Here is a 23,721-nt window from a genome sequence, read left to right as displayed (position 1 = left end):
CCTGGGAGAAATATAATATGGAAATTACTTAATGACTTCTTAGCCATACATGTACTGTAGACTATGCAAGTGTGTTTTTAGAAATGTCAGTACATGAGTTGTAACAAGATGGCTTTTAGCCAAGTGTATTATCAAAGTCTTATAAGTTTGACTGTTTTGACTAAACCAGTACTTTTTTATTAATTTTCCATTTTGACACAAGTTGTAATGTAATGGCTTTTAGCTATTTTTATAATTAAAGTTCTAGAAGTTTGGCTATCTTGGCTAAATTATTATTTTTCATTTCCTTAGTTGAAATTTAATGACCTTTGGCCATTCTTAGAAATATAAAAAAATATTCAGAAAGTTGGAATGGAAAATAGTCTGGCCACTTGGAAATGAAAATAGAAAGTTTGGAAGATAGTCACCTAACTGAAAAGGACCATTAAAGATACCTCAGTTTGATTGGCAAGTTTTCCATGAGATCCCTGTAAAAACTCATTTAACATGAAGTATTTATAGAAGTTTATATGGAAGAGAGGAAGGGATAAGTGATAGCCAATGAATGGCTGACCTTTAAAAACATCAGTTATTCTTTTCCACTATCCTACTGTGAGTTCCCTATTGAAAGTAGGCAAGTTAGCCACTTTAAACCCATAGGTTCTCTATTTTTCTTAGACTTCTTAGCTACTGCCTGACTACCTAAGCTAAAAGTTCAAAATAAAAATTCAACAACAACAAAAACGGCCACATAAATGCAAATACATGTCTGTAAGTGACACATGTGCATTGTCTGTGAAATAAGTCCTGGTATGGACATCACATCACTACACAAGTATATGGAAATAACCATCTTCATACCAGGACCATAAACACATAGTGGAATGCAATGCATGGCTGTACCTACACGTGAATCTTGGTGTGGAGCACAGAATACAAACAAAGGGTGGGAGAGCCATCTTCACACCAAGACATTCGAAGTTTAGAAAGTACCTGTATGGCGTCCCTGTAATGCAATGCGTGTACAAGTGAATATCTGAAAGTGTACGTGTCACAACAAGCAAGTAATGGCCAAAAGGCCGTGTTAGAAAAATGTCCTGTGAGATAAATAGAAGGAACAACATCCAACAACTTTTAAAGGTACTAAATTATTACAACTATCAACTACTTTATTAGTTCGATATGTAAATACTGCTAAATAGTATGTAAGTTGGTGGAGGAGTTATGAGCAATATGCGACAAGTGAGATGGAGGAGCATTTGAAAAGAGATGCTACAGCTTCAGCTTATCTCATTCTTAGATAAATTCTTAGGTAGACTTAGTCCACCATGTCATCCGTGGACTAAGCCTATCATAGAATGACATGTCATTAAAATGATTGCAATCTTGTAATATTACTATTCAAAAGTGTAAAAAAGTAATAAACAAATTTATAAGATTGCCATCATTTTAATGACGTGTCATTATACGATAGGCTTAGTCCACGGATGACGTGGTGGACTGAGTCTACCTAAGAATCTCTCCTCATTCTTATCGGCAAGCAGACTTCACTTTCATAAATTCTGGACAAACGGCTTATAAATTCATGTCATAATGTTTCTCTTGGATGGCAACATTCAAAAGCTGGATATGAAAAAGACAAGATATATGGAGTCGGCAATGTCATGTACTTTATCATGTAAGTCCAAATTCATTTCATATAATCAATTATGTGCATAAATTTCAAAATTTAGATTGGCTAAGAAAACAATGCAGTTGGAATTTCCAATGGTGATACATATAAACGTATAAGCCAAATACATAGCCAATTTATGTTTTTACTGTTGTTCCTATGAAAATGGTAAGTTTAGGCCTAAAACACAAATATGGCCTGAATAAGCTATTTCATTATTCAATCATTTGGGAAGTTCCTTAACTTCAAAACGGCTTAAGAAAAATAGCCAATTTGATAGAGATACATGATTTAAAAAAAATCTTATAGAATCTCTAAGGACAGATCAAATTTCAACCATTTGAGCAACATTGCACATAACGATTCACTTAAAAGATTATTTGCCACTACACCAAATATTTCATATTAAAACCACTCGTATACATAAAACATGCTAATAGAAACAAGTGAAATTCAAAATTTTACTTTCTATTATTACAATTTGTTGAGTCATATTGTAGTTTGCGGCTAACGTGAAAGATGGATTAAAGGCCGCAAAGAAAGAAAATTAGAATTTGTTGTAAGTTTGGTGTTACCGACAAAGGAACCAATCTATTCAATTTTTTTTTAAAAGACTGTGAGATTGGTATTATTTCCGGTACAATTCATGAGTTCAATTTCAAACAAAAACATATTGGCAAAACACATGGATCTTTAGCATATATCTATTCACAACTAAACATACATGTCCAAAGTTTTTTAGAGTTAAATATGATATGCCTAATGTTCAAATTTAATTCTGAGAGGCAACAAAGGAATAGAGATATACATGCAGAACACAGTTTGTTCGAGAAAATTTGTTTGTTAAAACGTGTAGGAGGTCGAATGGCTGCTATGAATTGTTGTCGTTGCCACATAGATCGAAGAGTTGTTGCCGTCAGAGTTTTGTTTTGAGATTGCTGTTGGTTCAAGAACTGATGTCCCTCGAGTCGCTGCCGATGTCCGAGCTAAAGATGAAGTTGCTGGCAATGCCGGACGTCCAAGTTCCATGCAAGCTGCTATTGTTTCCGGAAGAGAGGTGAAGCCGATGGATCCGTTGAGAGAAGCCACCGTCGCTGTAGGTCTGAAAGGAGGGACAACTAAAGTCCCTTCAAAAAAGAAAAAAAATTGCAGTGAATTTAAAAGAAAAGGCTGCTACCATTTTTGTGAAGAGACCAATGGTCTTGTACTTTAAGATAAAGGAGTGCATCAGACTTGCCTGGAGAAGGCGAGTTGCTGGCGCGGTTGGCGAGCGACTGGTTGGAGCTGCTGGGAAGATGACCGGCTGGGCACACTAAGCTCGCTGGAGAGACCTGATGGAGTGGAACAAACGGCTGACAAAGACGAGGGAGCAGCGGCTTGAGTAGCTGCTGAATCTGCCGGCGAGCGCGCCGTTGGCGAGGAAGTGTTGCTGAAAACACAGTTGGGGAAGACAGGTGCTGCTGCTGAAGCAGCTGGTGGTGGCGAGCGGTTGCTGGACGAGCAGAGGATCTACTGGAGACGTGCGGCTGGAGGCAAGCTGTAAGCTATTTGGCCCAAGGAGGAAGCCGGCGATGTGGCAGTGGCCGGTGTTGGTAGTTGTTTTGGGTTGATTAAGTTGGGTAAGGTTTGGGTTGTTGGTGGTTGAGAAAATAAGAGATAAATTAATTTTAAATTTTGGAGAATTAGGGTTTAGTCCAATGGTTTTTGGAGAATTGCAGAGTCTCCATATTATTTGGGCATTTGTTTATTTTTGAATCTTTTTGGTGACATTTCTGAGATAATTTTGCTTCAACTTCTATATGATTTTGAAGCATTAATTTTGGATTCTCAACTCTCAACTCTCCAAAAAATTTCATCAAATTCAGAAAATAAAACTTTATGCCTAACCATGGTGAAAAATTTGAAATAATTTTGGCTTTACCCTTAAAAGCTAATTATATATGGGGCATTGTTTGCACCAACATTAAAAATATTGCCCAAAGGCCCATAAAGCCCATTTTCATAGAAAGGCCATTAGACTGTGATTAATTGGCCAGAGGTTAATTTCAAAAGTTAACTCCAGAGGTTAATTTCAGAATTTGACTGTAGAGGTTGACTACAGAGTTTCAACCAATAATTCCTTAGAAGATATAAAAGGCTCAAGTCCATCTTCAGAAGAGTAAGCCCATATTTCGAAGGGCCATTAAATTGTGTTTAAATGGCCAGAAGCCCAAGGATATTATTTTCAGGAGAATAAAGATAAAAAGCATGTGTTTTTGAAAGCGACAGTTCAGATGACTATGTTTGCAGTTTTGTAGAAGTGGAGAGGTGCTGTGAGAACGTGTGCAGTTGATGATAAGCGACAGTTTCCTAAAGCACTAAAGACTATAAATAAGAGAGAAACAGAAAGATTTGAACCCCCGATCAATCATCCAAAAACCACGCCCACAGACTAAAACACTCAAACACTGTATTTTCAATTTTCTTCCATCAGTAATGAAATTTATGATTGAATCTTTATATTTTCTATTCAAGTTCTTAACAATCTTTTGGAGTTCTTGTTATAATGTTAATCAAGCCCCAATCGTCTGTTTTAAGAAGTCAAGTTACAATTTGAAATCCGCTTCCTGGCAAGCCCGTATTTTCACACACTTGTTGTTACGTTACTCACTACATTTGCAAAACGCCAGCAACAATGTGAAATTATTTTACGTACTTTATTATACTATTATCATAACTGATAACTTAGTGATAACATCTCGAAGGGGTGAAGAAGCCTCACCGAAAATAAGTGTTGCTAAGTCAACAAACTATCGACTTTGAACTTACGGGGGTCATCGAGCTACAGAGAACAAAGTCCTATCTCAGCCAACTAAGCACCTCAAGCTCGTGTATAAAGAATAGCCAAATAATTATAGGTTACCGAGCTATGAATGTCAAGGTCGCATCAAGTCTTGGAGATTAACAGGAATGACTGATGCTAGAAAAGAGGTGTCCAAAAACTGATTATGATCTTCCCCCGTAAGGTTCGGAATCATAATTAGGAATTTCTTGAAACCCAAGAAGTGTTATAGGGCGAGGGGCCTAGTTGTAGACACCTATTTTTCAGACAGGTAAAGAGTGATAAGGGACTGAAGCGTCCAATGCTGATTTTCATAGAAATCATTCCGGGTGACAATCTATTAATTTGTTTGTTGGAATCTAAGCAGGCATAATCTGCGCACAGCTGCAAATTTGTTGGATTATAACGCAATTAGGCGTAAATATCCCATAAAAATCCAAAGAGATTGTAGTCTAAGTCTAGAAATTGGACTAATTGCAATGTCTTCGAATTTATGGGCCAATTTGCAAGTTCTGCGGACCGAATTGGGCGATGACCAAACCTATAGGGCCTTAGTAGCATTTTTTGACACTTTCAGGCACCAAAACGCGCTTTTAACATCCTTCTACTTAGCCATCAAGCCATAATACGAATTTAATTTACTAAAAGGAGTTTAAAGTTAATCCTAATACTTCATGGCATATCTCTTAGCTGTTTAACCCTAAAAGACTCTAAGCAAACCCTAGGTCACCCATTCCCCTATAAATTCAGCCTTAAGTCAGCCTGGATAACGGTGGCACACTTTCATGATCCAACGCGCTGGGGTATGGATATGGCTATACCAAAACCCGTAGCTAAGTCTAGCAGTTTATATAAACAATTATATAATCAAATGCTCGGCTCAAACCAAAGACTCCAATAGCATGCCTAATACATAAATAATAGAATCCAAGTATTACATGCCAACAACATGAATAAACAGTCAGACCAATCCGAAAAACTAAAGTATGAATAAATCATGAAAGATAACTAGTTCTACTGCGATCTAAGAGTATAAAATAATTTGACTAGTTTGATTAAAAATTAAAGAACCTCCGAAGAATCAAAGAACTCGGAGATCAACCAAAACTCTCAAAATCATAAACCGGTAAAATTGGGAAAACAACAGGGTCAGATATACAGAGATGAATTCATAATACTATTTACATTTATTAAGTTAAAACCCTTTAAAACCTCATATCCTTTCATACTAATATATATAAGATTATGGAAGAACAATACTAAAATGAAATCCAAAGTATAGCCCAAAGTAGATGAGAACAAATCCTCATCAATCCCAAAGTAAGCCAGACATTTAGTCAACTAAAATCCAAAGTACTTACAGGTGTACATAGTCTCAATAATGCCCATCGAGTAGCTCGTTCCAATTCAGATTCATAATCACTTAAAACAGTTCGAAATCATTTATGATACTAAAATAATATACATTACTTAATAAAGCGATAAATAGCACAACAAATTCCTTGCTTGCGAAACAATGTGATAATCTTAGCAAGCAAACTAACCCTGCGCAGACTCTGAAGCACGAGCAGTCGACGGGTCTAAAAACAAGGCACAAGTTAAAATCCATACAACCACTAACTTAAAGAATACTAGACACCACATAGGACTAGCATCTCAAAATACAACCAATGCACAAGCCAAAGTAAAGCATACATCCATACAAACCAAACAACAAATTTAAGCTTAGATGAGTTCTTGCTTTTGAAACCAAAGTTCGGAGTTCTTACATAACTTAAATAATTTCTTTAAAACCAATTGAAATCCCCAAAGTAGTGTGTTAGCCATAAACTGCATTTTAAGCTCAACACAACATTTCATGCGACACAAGTCTAACCTGAGCCAAACGTATGCCAAAGTATAACCCAGAGTTTAAATCCGAAATCTTTTTATTAAAATCGAAGTATTTTAAAAACATAGAACTTATTTATAAGCTTAACCAAACCAAGCTAAAAACCACTACCAACAACATGCCAAACAAATTGCCAACACTTGATAATTTTCACCCGGAGTATAGACACCTTATACAAGTCACCTTAAGTGAAAACAAAACATACATAAGACATGAATAAATATACAAAATCAGATCTGAACCAATGTCTCAAATAACCCAATTACAAATGGCGAAACTTATCATATCTATCATACAATTCCTTAGAACAAAACCCAAACAAACCTTAAACAAGCCAACATGTAATATTCACCAAAACAGCCCCAAAACATTCATGGACAACCATAAACATGCTTGACATGTAAATCATACATAGAACCTAATCAATGGCATAATGATTACATAAATCAACCAAATAATCACTAAGCAAACGAATATCTCAAACCTCCATTCTAACATGCCAAAATAGTCCTAGGAAATATATTTTCAGCCACTTACATACTTAGATATATAACCCGCATTAATCAAACCAAACAATAGAAAAACGAGTCCAAAATCAACCATTACATAGCCGACCAAACGAACAACCAAGGTATCAATTCTAAATGGTTAAAGCAGCCCTAGGCCTAGCATTTCCAGCCGATATAAACTTGTTCCAAACAGAAAATAAAACATGGCATATCATATAGATCAAAACAACTATTAGATCCAATAATATTTCCAAACACCCAAGGTATATCCACTAACAATCATGCTAAAACAACATTAACCATTTAATTTCTAGATCTAATACAAGGTAAAACATAATATAATAACAAAACATCCAACGAACGCATACAATCACAACAATCTAATAAACTTTACACAAGAAATAGGAATCTCATACCTTATGGAAGCAAAAGGGATCAAAACTCAAAAATAATAAACAATCACAAGCCTACAAAAAGATACACAAAGAACTATATGATCTAGATACAATAGAAATGATGAACAAAGGATTTAAACTACAAGAGAAAAGATGTAAAGACATACCAAGGATATAAAAAATGCAAGAAATGACTTAGGAATGGAGTGTGAGGGAGGTCTCAGCCGTTTTAGGGTTTTATAAATGATTAGTAATGGATTTAGGTCTGATAAGGGGGTTTTTATAGCAAACAATCCGAGCTGCTAAATGACTGGTCAGGCCGGACCAAGGGTCAAGCGCTAACAGCTCTAACTCGAAAAAGATGGTCCGGCCGGACCACACTTGGTCCGACCGGAACTCACTCCAAAACACAAAAAGGGTCCGACTTCCTTAGCTCGAAACACCCAAAACATTGAGGTACAAATCCAACCAAACATCCAAGCACATAACACACATATCAAGCCTTATTAAATATGATAAAAGCTACGTGAAACCAATGTAACGAACTAGGAAAGTTCTTCGGAACTAACTGGAAAACTACGAGGTATTACATTAAACCCTAGAATTAGACAAACTAAATTCGCCCACTAGACTAGCCATAGCCGAATATTCCACCACACAGACAAAAAATCACATCAATCCCGGTCCTAAAAACACTAAAACGCGTGTTAATTCACCAAGAACGCAGTACCAGTATCAGATTCAAAGCAGATTTGAAGCTGGATTCCGCATCCACTATGCCACCAAACAAGCTAAGGACGCAGACCGGTAATTCTGAGGACCCTCTATTTGTCTGTTTGATTTTATAGATTGCATGTTTAGCTTGTGTAGTTGTTTTGCCATCAAAATTGCCATATTAGTTAAATTCATTATTTTCAATAAATTACCATGAATTCGATGAAAAATCATGTTAATTATTAGCTGTTTTTATGGCCAAACCCATATAATAATCAATTAGATAACTTAGAATGCATGTTTCTAGGTGTTTTAAGTGTTTTTTGCCATGAAAAAACCTTAAAAATAGTTGCTGGAAATTCAAAACTTTTTGTTTAAATCGGCTTTGAACACTCTTTAAATTCCATATTTAAATTCCATATTCGATTTTATGCTATTTTGACTATTTTTGCAAGTAACACGGAGCTAAAACGAATGAGAACAGAGCAAAAAACGGAACCCCGGAACTTATGTCCACGCCTCTGCCGCCGGCCCTGCAACTGTAGGTGCCGCCTAAACAAGGTGGCGGCGCCACCACTCTATCCAACCGGCGCCGGCGGTCACACTGGCGCCGCATTTGTCGTTCGGCAGCCCTTTCCAAATTCGCTCCTAGATCTTCCAAACTTCAATCCAAACTTGCAGACGCGTTTTTGGACTCATCGGGACTCCGAATCAGGCCCGGTTTGAACCCAGAAGTAGATAATTTAGTATAGATCAACATTATGTAATGTGATGGGCCATACCCGATGTATAACGGACTCAAAAGTCTAGTAATGTAACATAGTGTATAAATCAGGCCCACGAGCTCGAGGCCCAGCAAACCAGCAACTTTCAGAGCCGATTCCAGGCTAACCCAAACTCGTAATCAACTCATCATCAAACTAGTAGAACCGGATCGACGAGACGCACAACTCTTGATATCTGACTGAGAGCCAATTCCGACCAGACAAATGATCAAAACCCGCGTGAGTGCTAGACACTCAAAAAGTCAACGAGGTTTAAAAGTATCTCTAACCTTATATAACTATACATGGGCCTATTTGGAATGTTCACCGCTTTTCAAAAACATACCAAATCAAATATTAACCCGGTTAAAGGACTAATGATATAAAATTAGCCGAATAATGCAATTTCAGCCTGTTACTTAGATATCATAGGACTACCACAAAAAAGTAGTAACAGTTGTGTAGGTTTTTTCAAGATCACCTAATAATATCAACCAATCAAACATTTACATCCCGTTTAGACTTTGTGCATGTAAAATATCCAGACCAACCAAACTTATGCTATTTGCTAGAAACCTTTAACGTTAGATGTATGCTTAGGAATAGTTGTTACTTGCCTCAAATGCCAATCCAGATCGAGTCATATGCACGTCAAACGTGTTCACTGCTTTCATCCCTGTTTATTTTCAGCTTTCAGATCCCGTGAACTGCATATACTGTTAAGATAAGATTAATGCGAATATGTCTAATAAATAAAGCCGCTAACAGATGAGCCAAACACAAGAGTCTCGTGGAGTTCCACGAACCCTAGTATTTGGACCGATGCACGATAATCATGCCGGAGGAGAGTAAGGTTGTCTAGTCGGTTAAAATACATTTCCTAGTTAAACTGGATGGCCACTCCATTTTTAAAGCCAGTTCCAGATCAAGAAGTCAGCCATAAGCCTTAGGCGAGCGGCCCCCAAACCCCGTTCCGCTCACACTAGTGTCTTTCTCAGAATAGTTATCTAAAGTACCCTAGTAAGATAGCACCTCATGCCACTACTTAAAGATCGGGCAAGCAAACCTGAGGACATCAAGCTATGGAAACATATCCAGTATCTCGGAAGATCCATGATCTAAATTAGTTGGGATACTACACTTAATGCATACCGGAATTGCACCTCGAATGACACGCACATGTAACTGATTTATTGAGACCATATGAGATTCTCTAACAAGTACAAAAGAATGTTCCCCGCACTAGGCGCACCTAACAAACCGCGCCAATCACGCAAGAGTGTGCCACATAAGCATAACAAAAAATGGGGACCAGAAGAAAGAGATGAGGACAAGACAACAAAGGTTTGCACGTGTTAAGTTATAAAAGCAACCTTACGTGGAAACCCTAAAGGTACTACTTTTTTTCATAATACAACTTCTTCTTTCTCTTCTTTCTTTAAATGGGTTGGCGCAAAATGGGTTTTGAAAGCTATGGCGAGCTCTTAAAAACTATTTATAGAACCTTCCTTTAAGTTCTGATATACTTTTAAGTGGCATCCTTTAAGGTGGATGTGAAAACTTTGCACACTGTTGCATCCGAGACACTCTGCACGCCCATGGAAACATGAATAAAACTTAGATGTGTCATTGGGTTAGTTTTGCCATTATACCTCTCGATAGGTAGTGTCACGACCCAAAATCTCGAGCCGCGACCGGAGCTAGGGAATGGGAGTGGTAGCTTCAAAACCCGTAGCAAGCGTAAAACCACTCTAAACGTTTCGCTATCAAATCAAATAAACAATCGTACAAAACATTTCCGGAAAAGCTTTTTAAAACGATTCGATTATAAACATCTATTCACATTTTAAAAACTGTACATAGAAACTAGGGTCGTATAATGCGATGCCACATATCAAGCATTGCCCTGTTTTGCACATCAAAAGCAAACGGTTTAAGCGCAGATAAACTATACAAGTTTAAAGGACATCAGAGTATAGACAACACATAAAACCATTTGACAAAACTATTGCAGAGCTATCGATCGAAATATTATTTGTACATACTTCAAAACACACACTTCTGAAATAAGGATAAAAGTCTGTCACGTCAAAAGACTATTTACCTGAAAATGGTTATAACGACGGGGTCAGTCAAAACTGAGTGAGTTTATAAGTTTACAAGTGAGTATTCTATAGAACAAAACAATGCTACAATTTATTCATTTATATGCATCCAAATATAACTTTTGATTGAAACCCTAATAATCGATTTATCGAATCTTCTGAACTAAACTCTTCATTGCTATCGAGACGATTAAGTTAATCCTGATTGTTTCGTCCCGGGATAGTTCAAACGAGTTAACCAATACCATCTAGTACAGGCCCGGGAGAGTTCAACCGAGTTAATTAGTACCATTACTCAAATCCAACGATCGATATGAGTCTCGGGATAGTTCCACCGAGTAAACTCATTAGATACAAGTCCCGAGATAGTTCCACCGAGTTAACCTTGTATCTAAACAAACGAGACACGTCTTCAAAATTCTTGACAACCAAAGTAGCATATAGTTTTGAACTTAACTAGTGATCACGTAGTTCCTATTGCCGCCCAATAGGAAAGCATGTTTCATCGGATCTATACTGGTTTCAAGATAATGATGCGTGTATTTAAAGCATTTCGATAATAAATCATGCTATGCAATTCATATAAAACAATTTGCATTTAAAAAGCAATGCACTTGCAATACATCAAATGTAAACACATTAAACTCCCTACTTGTTATCTAAAAACTTTGATCAAACGACAACCGTCAAGTTTTACGAGCTATTTGTCTAGTAGCTGGTTGCCTCGCCGGATCTAGGAAACAAATAAACATAACTCGACTAAGAATCTAACTCTATAGACATTTTAGACTCGAGATATAAACATACACGTAATTCGTCGAGTTCTAATCGCGTCTAATCTCATTTCATTTCCATATTTACTTATTGATCTCGATACTATCTCAACACGGATTTAGGTTTTTAAAATGAACCTTATATCTAAACATCTAACTCTATACTTAAAAACCCTAATCATATTCTTCATGTTCTATGTCCAAATTTCATGTTTTCGGAATCTGTAGGTCAAAATAAAGTTAAAATGCATCGTGTCGGATCTCGAGATGCCATCCCCCCTTCAAAATAGTGCCAAGCTTTCTTCACGTCGTGAGGGTCTCCTCACATTATGAGGCATGCCCTAACGTCGTGAAGGACCTCCTCACGTCGTGAGTGATCTCCTCATGTCGTGAGGAGTGCCCTCACGTCGTGGGGACTCTCACATCAGCCCCAAACACGCATCCGACGAGACTCTGTCTCAATAACGAACTACTCTCACATACCCATAATCACTACAACCCATAGAAACATCAAAAACACATAATGCCTAAAACGTCAAAATCGAATCAAAAATCATCAAAACATCGAAACCGCTCAAAACCCTAGAACTTCAAATCCATTTTCAATCAAATTCACCCAACCAAATATCAAAACAACGAGCATACCTTTATTACCCGCTGAATTTTGATCAATTCGAGCTAAGAAACGTCAAAAAACAGTAGAGAAACAGAAACCCTAGTTTTAGAACGATGAAAGTGACGATAAATGGGTTTTGTGAGATTTTTGCCCTCTCATCCTAATTTCCTATCAAATTAATTAAACCTACTTTTATAGGCTTAGTCAAATGTCTACTTTCACTCAAGTGGCCAAATTGCTCGTTGATTCAACTTCTTAACTAACGTCCGCGTCCAATTTTAAAACACTCTCGGAATTACACGAAACTTTACCGATAAATTCTTAAAAATATTTTACGGACGATGGCGTAAAAATTATCAGCTCGGGACCTACATTTTATTTTATATTTAATTTTTTTTAACTTTTCCTTGTCCTGCTAATAATCGCTGAAACGAATCATAATTTCCAATTATTATTTCACAATCAACTTTATAAACTTATTTCTATTATAATTATTAATTCAATTCTTATTTCCGACCTACTTGACTTAAATTTCATAATTTAGGACACGTGGCACGATCTAACGCCTTAACAATTTATGGGTTATTAGAGGTAGATATTTGAACTTATCTGAAAATGGCTCATCCTATATAGCTTTAGATAGAGGACTGCCAATCCCGTAAGGTCCTGACGAGCTAGGGTCTCCCATGTTCCCTTTCAACTTATCAAACTTTACCTTGGCCTACCGAATGATATCCTCGATCAGAGTTTTTTCCATTTAGAATATACTCCCGAGTTATGCACGCTCTCAACAGGGTCTTTACGCGCCATTTTAAGGGTTAAAACATCTCCTCACTCTGCAGCTAGTGGATCTATTGCAGGATCTGGAAAATCCTTGGTTGGACGGGTTACATTCTCTCCCTGATTCACATGTCGAGTTAAATCTTCTCTCAATTGTGCAGATCTATTCTCACCACCCTCATCCTGAACATCTGGTGATTGGTTGTTTTCCCTGTCCCTTGATGGAACGGGGAAAAAAACCGGGCTGCGACGAGGTGGGAGACGTCAGGTAATACCGAGCCTTAAGAACTTGTTGAACTTGCTGAGCGGATACACTTGTCTCATCAGGGTGTCTATGTATTCCTAAAACTGCAAAACTTCTAGGGGGAGTGCTACTGATTTGGCAGCACCCGGGGTATTGGTAACCGTGACAAAAGCAGCCAAAAAAATAAGATTTGTGGTGGTAAAGTATTGTGTAAGAAACTTTGAGGGGTGATCAGGGTTTGTGATGTATGTAACAGAGTTGGGTTTGTTTCAAAAATAATAAGGAAAGTCTTGGGATAGCCAAATAAGCCATAGAGAGACATAAAGGGTCGGTTATTTCCTGAAGCAAAAGTACTACCCACATAGGCATTTAAACGTGGTGTAACATAGTTCCACTAAGAAGCCTAATGTTCAACTGCTCACCACCAGTGACACCATCTACTACGGTAGTTCTAACATCAGAACCTGTCACTCCTAACTTTTAACTCGCCTTATCCTCCTCCATCTGAGGAAACTTCAGAACACCTCACCAAGAATAACACGAACATAACCCAGTCAATAAAATAGTAACAAAATGAGACTGATTTCCCATGAACGGCGCCAAGTGATGAATCACAAAACGGATCGGTGCTTCAAGGTACCTACACACACTAGAAAACAAAGGTCCGAAGGAACTCCGATGGGGTCACCGGAATTTCACTCTGACGCTCAAGTAAGAATTTAGTGGGGGAAGAAGAAAAAGAGAAAGAAGAAGTTGTATTATGAAAAATGATTAGTACCTTTAGGGTTGGAACGTAAGATTGCATTTATAGCTTAACCCGTGCAAACCTTGTCGTGTCGTCCTCTTCTCCTTCTTCTTGTCCCCATTTTCTTTTATGCTTACGTAGCATGCTCTTCCGCGATTGGTGCGGTTTGTTAGGTGTAGCTAAGCATGGAATATCCTTTTTATACCTATTATAGAATCTCATGTGGCCCCAAGAAATCAGTTACATGTGCATGCCATTCGGGGTGCAACTTTGGGATGCATTAAGTGTCGTATCCCGACTAATTTGGATCATGGATCTTGCCACGACCTAAAATCGAGGGCCGCGACCAGAGGTAAGGAACAGGAGTGGTTGCTCCGGAACCTGTAGCAAGCCTAAAGTGCAATAAGAAGTTTTCGCAATTATAATATAATTCACTTTGAAAACATTTTCAGAACACTTTCTTGAAACAATCCTATCATACCTTTTACGTCAAACTTCAGAAAACAGGATCTTACAAAGCGATATCACATATTCTGCACTGCCCAGTTCGATCATACATACTACCTCAAATATTTATCGATCTTACTTTTATCAAATAAAGAATGTAACGATTAAAAGCCCAAGGAAAAACCTTAATAAACTCTTTCCATACGTTTTAAAAAAAAATCAACAATATAATGTTCGAAAACTGTGCTACTGACACCTGTTTAAAACACAAAACACCATATGAAACTAGACAATCACATACAAAAATTATTGGATAACTATTTTCCAAAAATACAACTTTGTACTAGAGCGCACAAAAAGCATAAACAGTTTATCACCGACTAGGTCTACAACCATGACTACTGCAACTCTAAGAGGAAATAGGAACTTTTTCATAACTAAGACTTCCGTAACAATGGATGGAAGCTCGACCACTTCATATACTATAAACCTGAAAGAAAACACTATTGGTGGGGGGTGTCAGACAATGTTGAGTGAGATTACACGTTACTAATGGTATTATATGAAAATAGCATCGCAATAAAAGACAAAACACATATACGAACATATATATAATTCAAGAATTTGATCCGATCGAAACCCCTAATCCCACAACCAACATGGACTAGGCTAAAACTTCTAATTATATGAGTGATTTCAAAACATCAAAGTCATGATGGTATGGTACCGAGATAGTTTGACCGTGTTTAACCAATACCATGTGGCATAGTCCTGAGATAGTTCAATCAAATTAACTCAAGGCACTTCTCAAATCCAAACGATCGAGCGAGATGAGTCCCGGGATAGTTCAACCAAGTTAACTCTATTAACTCTAGATACAGGTCCCGTGATAGTTCCACCGAGTTAACATCGTATCTAATGAAACGAGAAGAATTCTATTAGAATGAGAAGAGTATTCTATAAAGCGACCAAGTCTGATTGTATGACTTACCCAGATACTGTTGATCACACAGCCTATTGACGTCCAATAGGTAGCTCGTTTCCCTGGATCATATAGTAGTTTTCACAAGGTAGATATCCAATAATACGATATACAAATTCATATATAATGATAAAATATTATAACATGCAATATAGTTCGATATTTATACTTATAATATCACAAATAGCTATTGCGTAATAATAAATAAAAGTAAAGTGTAACTCACAGTAACCGCTATTCAAAACATAACCATGCCCCCTGTAGCCCGTTAGTCAAACATACTGATGTTCTGAGTCGGCGGATAGAAAACTTGTCGAATTTAACTTCAAAATTCAAGTGTCATAACATTGTTTAAATAATGAATCCTGGTTCTGGAATTAGACTATAGGCATATTACTCATATATTTCTAGAATTTCAATAATTCAAAAATAGACTTTTTCCTTTTTAAACATCTTTTTCGATTTCAATATATATACTTATATCATATTCCCTAAAATAATTTGAATTATTGAACTCTAATTCTAGAATTAGGAGTTATAATGGAACCTTATATTCTTTTTAAAACATCTTATTCAATTTCATAAATAAAATGCCTCAAATGGTACCAATTGTGATAGACCGAACCACAACCCATGAACATCAATGTTTAGATTCTTATAAATTGAAATTTAACTACGCAACTTAATTAACAAGATACTCACTAAAATTTCACGTTGAGAACAAAACTGAAATTAGACCCAAAAGTGTAGAGATTACCTTCTTCTTGTTAAGAATTGTTGATCTATTGAAGCTAAATCCAAAATTTGAGGAAGAGATTTAAAAAGGGACGATGAACAAAAGTACATATAATTTTAAAAATATTTATAAAAGTACCTGCAAAAACTTTTTATTTAAAAATACGACTGATTTAAAATTAATTACAAAACTACCAAAAAATGAAAATTATTTATAAAAGTACGATGTGTATAATGTCGGTACAATTATAGTATAATTTTGGAATATTAAAACTATTAATCAGATAATTTAAAAATAGTATTTGGTTTATTATTAGTATAATTTCAATATATTTTTGGTATATCGATTATAAAATTTTATATATATTTTCTATTTGATAACATGTATAATTTTTTTATATGTATTTTTCAGTATAATTGGTAATGAACTAGAAAATTAGTATATTGTTGGTATAATTTTAGTATATTGTTAGTTTAATTTTTAGTATACGATGTGGTATAATGTTGGTGTAATAATAAAATTTTCAGTATATTTTGATGTGTATACTCTTGCTATACTGTTGGTATAATTTTGATATATTATTAATTTAATTTTTAGGATACGAATTAATGTAATTTAAGTAAATTTTTATTTAATATTAATAAAATCTCAGTACGCATAATGTTGGTATAATGTTTATATAATGTTAGTTTATTAGTATACTGACATTATACTCACAGTATACACGGTATGTTTGTAATTATTTTTAATTTTTTGATACTTTTGTAAATACTTTTAAGATTTTTGTAAATGAAAAAAGTCAACATGTAGTTTTTTAATTTTTTGTTGATAAATGGTGTAATTTCCTCATTTAAAAACCCTGGCCTTTGATCCTCTTTGTGGCAGGTACAAGTGAAAGAAATGGAGATTGTTGTTTCAAATTGATTCATAACTATGTTTATATAATTTTGGCTAAAATGCAACTTCGATCTTCAGCTAAATTGCTTATTTAACTAAGATTTTTAATTATAGATTTCACTTAATTACAGAAACCAATTCTGTAATTCATGAAACTTTGTCCATAAATTTTTAAAAATATAAAACAAATAAAAATATAATTTTAATCGCACGTGACTTATATTTTACTTTATATTAAATCTTTTTGATATTGAGATCCCGCTCAAACCTACTTGATAAAAATAAGGGTTAATTCCATAAAGAATCACAACCTTTACACGAAATTTTATTTTAATCATGATTTTTAAAAGTTGCCATATAAAATTATGACCTTTCATTTTTTTTCCAAATCTATCATTTCAGTGTATTTTTTTTGACTAAATTTTTTCATTAAACCATTAATAAAAGCCCCAAATTATAAATTAACACCAAATATAATTATTTTTCGGTTAGAGTATGTAGAATTAGTAACTTTTAGTCAGAAAAAATACACCGAATTTTACATTAGCGATAGATTAGAAATAAAATGAAAGGTCGTGCCTTTAAATGCAAGCTTTTAAAGATCGTGATTAAAATGATATTTCGTGTAAAGGTCGTGTTTTTTTATGGAATTAACCCTAAAAATAACTGTCACACCCTTACTCTAAGTTAGATTATGCATTTATTAAACATTCATTATCATGCATTAATATGGTAGAGTCTATTTAGTATCTCAATTTAGGGCTCAATTGAAATGGAAATTTGACGATAAGTGAACTATACTAGTTTGAATGAAAATAAAAGAAGATTAAGAACTCAAGTTGACCAAAAGACCATATTAAAGTATACACGAATTAGTTTAGTATATACTTATCAATAAGGGGTGAAATTACTAAAGTGCCTTAAACTTGATGTGATATCTATATAAGTCAATATTTAGATGTCAAATATCATTAAAAGAAAAATAAAAAAGAGAGAGTAATTATCTGAGAGAAGAGGAAGCAAGAACCTCTAAAATTCTAAACCAACTCAGCAAAAACAGAAATAATGCTCTAATTAAAACCATGGATGGATTGAGAAGTTTTTTGGTAAGTATTATAATGTAATTTTATAGCTTAGTTGTTGTTCACTTTGTTTTCTTCTTGTTCTGTTTTCGTATACGAATTTTCAGCCTTCATACTTTGGCAATAAGTGAAGTTATAGAAATTAAAATCAAGTAAATCTTGATACCACAGAAACATTAGAGTGTCTCCTACAACCTTTGTTCCATATGTTTGATCAGATTCTATCGTTATGATACGTAAAATGACCGCGACATTTTATTTCTTCAACTGTGAAAGCAGTTTGACCTCACCTCCTTAAAACTTACATAAGAAATGATGAAATTCTTTTTGATTTGGATTCTAGACTCAAAGGGATAAAAGTTCACCGAAGGTGTATTAAAATTATGTCTATATTGTTCACAAGACATGTTTGATTAAGGGATTAATGTTCTGCCTACTAAGGCAGATTTGTTGCCATGTTTATAATCATGCATAAATCATATAGAAATCCATTTGTAGGAGCTGGATTTAGGTCAAATGAGTATTATATATTTGTATATGTATGTATATGTTATTGTGATGGCGTTTTGCGATTTACGTTGTTTATTTAGATGCTCGTTTTGGCAACGACGGTGCAAATAGGAAGTAAGGCAGCTTTTGACAATATTTTGGACTAGTTTTTGTTGTTGTGTGGTGAGTAGATATACTAGCCCTTAATACTGATATAAATTTGCTATTTTAATATTTAATATGTCGAAGTTTATTGTGTTTTAAACGGCTATATATGGTTGTTTTGATAATGCACGAAAGGTGTTCGATGAAATGTCATGTTTAAACATTTCAAATACTACCTTTTGCAGATGTTGTTTATAAATGAAAGATGTATTGATTTAAATCAATATGTGGATTGATTATGCTTAAGATATTAAACTTTTGATATATTGACTTATTGGTTATGAAAGTGCTATGCCTTTTGGCGAATTCAATGGTCATTTGATTTTGTAAATGACGTATGAAAATGTTTACGTTGGTTAAGTTTTGAATGATGATTTGAAATGGTTTTTTTATTGAATTGTATTGAGATTTGATGAAATGAATTGACATTTCTTTTATGTGATATGCCTACTCTGTAACGATATATTTAGGAGGTGCTGAGTTATGATATGTACCTGGTTATGTGATGGTTTACTTATATGCACATGTAAGATATTGTGAGTGTATATGCACATTTGACACAGGGCACTTGATTGATGGCCAGTGAAGGGAGAAAGGCCGTGCCGTGTTATTGACAGAGAAGGGTTAGCCGTCAAGTGTGCCTAGATATGTTCGTTAGACTGTAGATCAGTTTTATGTTCCTGATTATAGACCTATTGTTTATATTATTGTTACAGGGCAATATATCACTGTTATAGTTGTTGATTGATACAAACTATGTTTCATATTTAAAGTAAAATTGCTTTGATATTCGTTTATATTTGTAAATGCTTTCGTGATGGACATTACAAGTATTTTGTGTTGTATTGAAATGCTTTGTAATATTTATTATTATATAATATACTTACTTTAAGTATATAAATGTTTTATGCTTGTTATGTCTATTCACTGAGTTTTTGCTCATTTTAGTTGTTTTAAAACTTTTTCAGTTAGCAGGACAATTTTATAGTACAATTGACTATAAAGGGAGTTGGGCTTAGAGTTTGGGCTTGAAATATAGAGGTTGGCCACATCTCCAAGTTTTGAGATGCCTTGATGTTTTGGTTTATAATAAACTTATTTGTACTTATACATGTACTTTGAATTAAATAAAAATCTTGTATAAATGTTTTTCTTATATTTATGCTTAATTATTTACAAAATACATTTTACGATTTTGATTTGGTATTAAAGATATTTTAAATAATTGTCAATCTCGTGCAAAGTAAGGCGGGGTCTGATAATTTTGGTATCAGAGCTTCAGTTTGATGGTTCTGTAGACTCTTTACTTTTAGTTTTCGATATTTTATCTAATTCAATTTGGATTATAGGACCATGGAAGCTCAAGGTCACGATGATAGGGCTTTGGCCGACAGGGTAGGAATGTAAAGGATGAGGTAGAGTCTAGGGGTAGTACTGATCATGTACTAGAATCTGAGGCTAGAGCTCCTGTAGATAATAAACCGGTATCTCCTCCGCCCCCAGTTATACCTATCCTGCAACTAGATCCGGCTATTTGAGCGCCAACTATCATTGCTACTCTGCAAGTTCAGGAGATAAGAAGAAAACCTGGGGATATCATAGAACATGCGAAGAAGTGTGGAGCATTTGATTTTCATGACTCCATTGATTCCAAAGAAGTAGATAGATGGCTCAGAGCTACAGATTAGTCATTTAACACTTTTGAGCTGACAGATGCACAAAAGGTCAGTAATGTTTATGGCTTGCTACATGATACAACAGATGCATGGTTTGCTAGGATTAGATTACTATTAGGAGATTAGTTGACCTGGGAAAAATTCAAGACTGAGTTTTGCAGGGAGTATTTAACTGAAGCAGACAATGCATGGAGACAAAATGAGTTTATTGCTCAAAAGCAAGGTTCAATGGCAGTGCGGGAATACATTAATAGATTTGAAGAACTTTACCGGTTTGCTTCAAAAATATTTCCTACAGAAGCTTAAAAATGCTACAGATTCAAAGAGGGGCTACAAACCGTTTTGAAGAATGAGCTATCATTGTATGAAGGAACGCAGTTCAGAGGCTGGGTAGAGAAGTCGATTGAAAACGAAAAGCTTAGAGAAGAGCTTCAACAAGAGAGTAAACAAAAAGCTTCCGTTTAGACAGGGAAACAAGGGGGATTCAACAAGGGAACTACCTCATTTCAACAACAAAAAACAGAGACGAGAGGATCTAGAGGTAATAGAGTACCCTGGTCTTGGTCTGGTTCACAGAGATCTCAGTCAAATGATAGTAATTTCTCAGCGAGACAACCAACATCTACTGTCAGTAGTGTGGTTAGCAAGATGAGATTTATAACTTGCTTTGAATGTGGTGGCATGGAACATATTAGAAGGGATTGTCCTACTATGGCATAGTTTAGCTCAGGTCGTGGTAGAGGTTACCAAGGTACTGTTAATAGAGGTGGTCGAACGTCAGGCTTTGATAGAGGTTATGGTCGAGGTTCTAGGTTTAATGCGAATAAGGAAGGCGGAGCCTCAACTTCAACACAACCTATGCTAGGTACTCAGATTACTAGACCTGTTGTACAACCTAATGTATTTGCTTTAACTCCACAAGAGGCAGTTGTTTCTCTAGATGTTACTTCTGGTAGGTTAACTATATTTAGTAGGGATGCTTATGTTTTAACTGGCCCTGGTGTAACACATTCTTTCATTGTGTCATCATTCATATCATGCATACCTCGGGATAAGAGTGTGATGAACCATGCTTTAGTTGTAGATTTGCCAGTGGGTCAGTCAGTAGTTTGTCAGCATGTTTATAAAGATTGTGAGATACAGATTGGGGATCCTAAGTTTGAGGTAGATTTAGTACCTTTTCCACATTAGATGTTTGATGTTATACTTGGTATGGATGTCTTATCAAAATATAAAGCAGTTGTAGACTGTTATAGAAAGAGGGTGCATTTTCAGATACCAGAACATGGTGAAGTCATATTCAAAAGTGAGAAGGGTTTAGAACACTATGAAATGGTATCATCCTTAACTGCTAGAAGAATGTTGAAGAAAGGTTGTGAAGCATACTTGGCATATGTTATAGATACAAAAAAAGAAGGGGTAAAACTTAAAAATATTGCAATTATGAATGAATTTGCTGATGTATTTCCTAATGAATTACCAGGCTTACCACCAGATAGAGAGATTGAATTTAGTGTTGATTTGCAATCGGGTACTAACCCGTTTTCTCAAGCTACGTATATGTAATACCCCGTACGTTTGACATTGCTACAGTTGGCAATTTGTCCCTTTTCGGATAACCCGAGCTAGTAGGATGAAAAGTATTGAAGTGACTGGATAGGCAACACCCTAGTAGGTCGGTTTTAAGAATTCTAATACGGAAAGTTTGATATTAGAATTCAATTAAAGGATAAAAATTAAGACAAAAGGAAACGGTAAGAAAGGTTATTACGGTAAAGTTTAGGTCCCAAATTAGTAAATAATAAGTTAATTCTCGGGAATTACAATTAAAAGATTATTGGGGAAAATAATAATTATAGATTAACATTATTTGTTTGGGTATAAATAATATGTATATATGTTAGTTAAAGCGAGTAATTAACCGTTTGAATTAAAATAGAAAGTTTAAAAGAGAAATGGTTAAAATAAGAAAAGTTAGGGACTAAAAGGGGAAATTAGTCATCATATAAATAAATAAATCCATATGAATCATAATTCATAAGAAGTAATAGAACATCACAAATGAAGAAAACATTAGGAAGATAAGGGTTTCGCCGTTCGACGTCCGAATCGCGTGATTTTCGTGTCGTTCTCTTCAAAAATTCAACTTCTATCATCCCCAAGCTTCGTATCAAGGTAAGCTTGACGTTTTGGTTTTGATTTTTGATAGTTTCATGGATTTTTGGTGAAGTAACGTAGCGGTCGAATCGAACTCGCTTAAATCGTGTTCTTTTTGACGTTTTTATGGTTATTGTGCTGGGTTTTGTGATGTTTTGGTGTAGAAGCATGTCAGAGTGAGTTTGGGGTGTCGAAAACAAGTCGATATGAGATTTGGAGCTGTGGGGAAGTGTCTCATGACGTGAGACATAGTCTCGCGACGCGATCAAACTTGCGATCTGCACGGTTTCTTCGTTCGAACTCAAAATTGAGCGACTATCGTTGCGTTGGAAAGAGGAAAGGATTGTCTATCATCCAATAACATTAAATTAAGGTAAGAATGTTAGGTTTTTGAAATTAGGGTTCCGTTTCTGCCTAGGGTTAGGGTTCGGTGAAACCGTATTGAATTCACGTAATTTGTTCGTTATAAGTTTGGTTCATGCGTTTTTAATGATTTGGATCATAATTACGGAGTTGCGTATGTGCGGAAATGTCCGAACCCCGTTGGAATTGGAAGTAAATGCTGTTTTTTAGCCTGTCACGACGTGAGAGCATCTCTCACGACGTGAGAGCATTTCTCACGACGTGAGAGGAGCCCTCATGATGTGAGGGACATCCTCACGACATGAGGATGATCCTCACGACGTGAGGAGGGTCCTCACGAAGTGAGGAAGGCCCTCACGACGTGAGAGGGCTTGGTTTCTCTCAGGTACAACGTACCTTGACTCGACATTGACTTATGGACTCCGAAATCATGAAATTTTTATATAAAACATGACGTTTGTAATTAGGGCTTCAAAATGAATATACTATGTAATTAGAAATCGATAATTTGTATACGACAGCTACATCGGCTTAGTATAAGAGTGTTTATTAAGAACCTATCGAGGTTAAGAATCGTATAAAGAATAAGATGGTATCAGTTTAAGTTGCGAGTAGGGTTTTGGTATCCAGATGACGTTAATAAATTAAATGTACATGTGTTTGGAATAGGTAACAGACGTGTCGACGAGCTACTAGACCGACGAGCTGGAATAACTAGG

The 23,721-nt window shown here is 35.5% G+C and overlaps 1 protein-coding gene across 1 annotated transcript; it reads left to right on the top strand.

Moving 5' to 3' along the window:
* Positions 1 to 20,519: 20,519 nt before the first annotated feature.
* LOC126661687 (uncharacterized) lies at positions 20,520 to 21,673 on the top strand. The gene is made up of 5 exons (XM_050355547.1): positions 20,520 to 20,530; positions 20,644 to 20,754; positions 20,800 to 20,924; positions 21,006 to 21,121; positions 21,203 to 21,673. The coding sequence occupies exons 1-5, from the start codon at positions 20,520 to 20,522 to the stop codon at positions 21,671 to 21,673; spliced, it is 834 nt and encodes a 277-aa protein (XP_050211504.1).
* The last annotated feature ends 2,048 nt before the right edge of the window (positions 21,674 to 23,721 follow it).

Source organism: Mercurialis annua, linkage group LG8 (assembly GCF_937616625.2).
Source record: "Mercurialis annua linkage group LG8, ddMerAnnu1.2, whole genome shotgun sequence".
NCBI lineage: Eukaryota > Viridiplantae > Streptophyta > Magnoliopsida > Malpighiales > Euphorbiaceae > Mercurialis > Mercurialis annua.
This window is presented reverse-complemented; position numbering and strand designations above follow the sequence as displayed.

What these genes read in the sequence shown, in the direction of transcription:
- LOC126661687 (XM_050355547.1), top strand. An exon ending in AGATTTGAAGAACTTTACCG is followed by an intron (nt 20,755 to 20,799) that starts GTTTGCTTCAAA and finishes AAAATGCTACAG; the next exon opens with ATTCAAAGAGGGGCTACAAA. An exon ending in AGAAGAGCTTCAACAAGAGA is followed by an intron (nt 20,925 to 21,005) that starts GTAAACAAAAAG and finishes AACAAAAAACAG; the next exon opens with AGACGAGAGGATCTAGAGGT.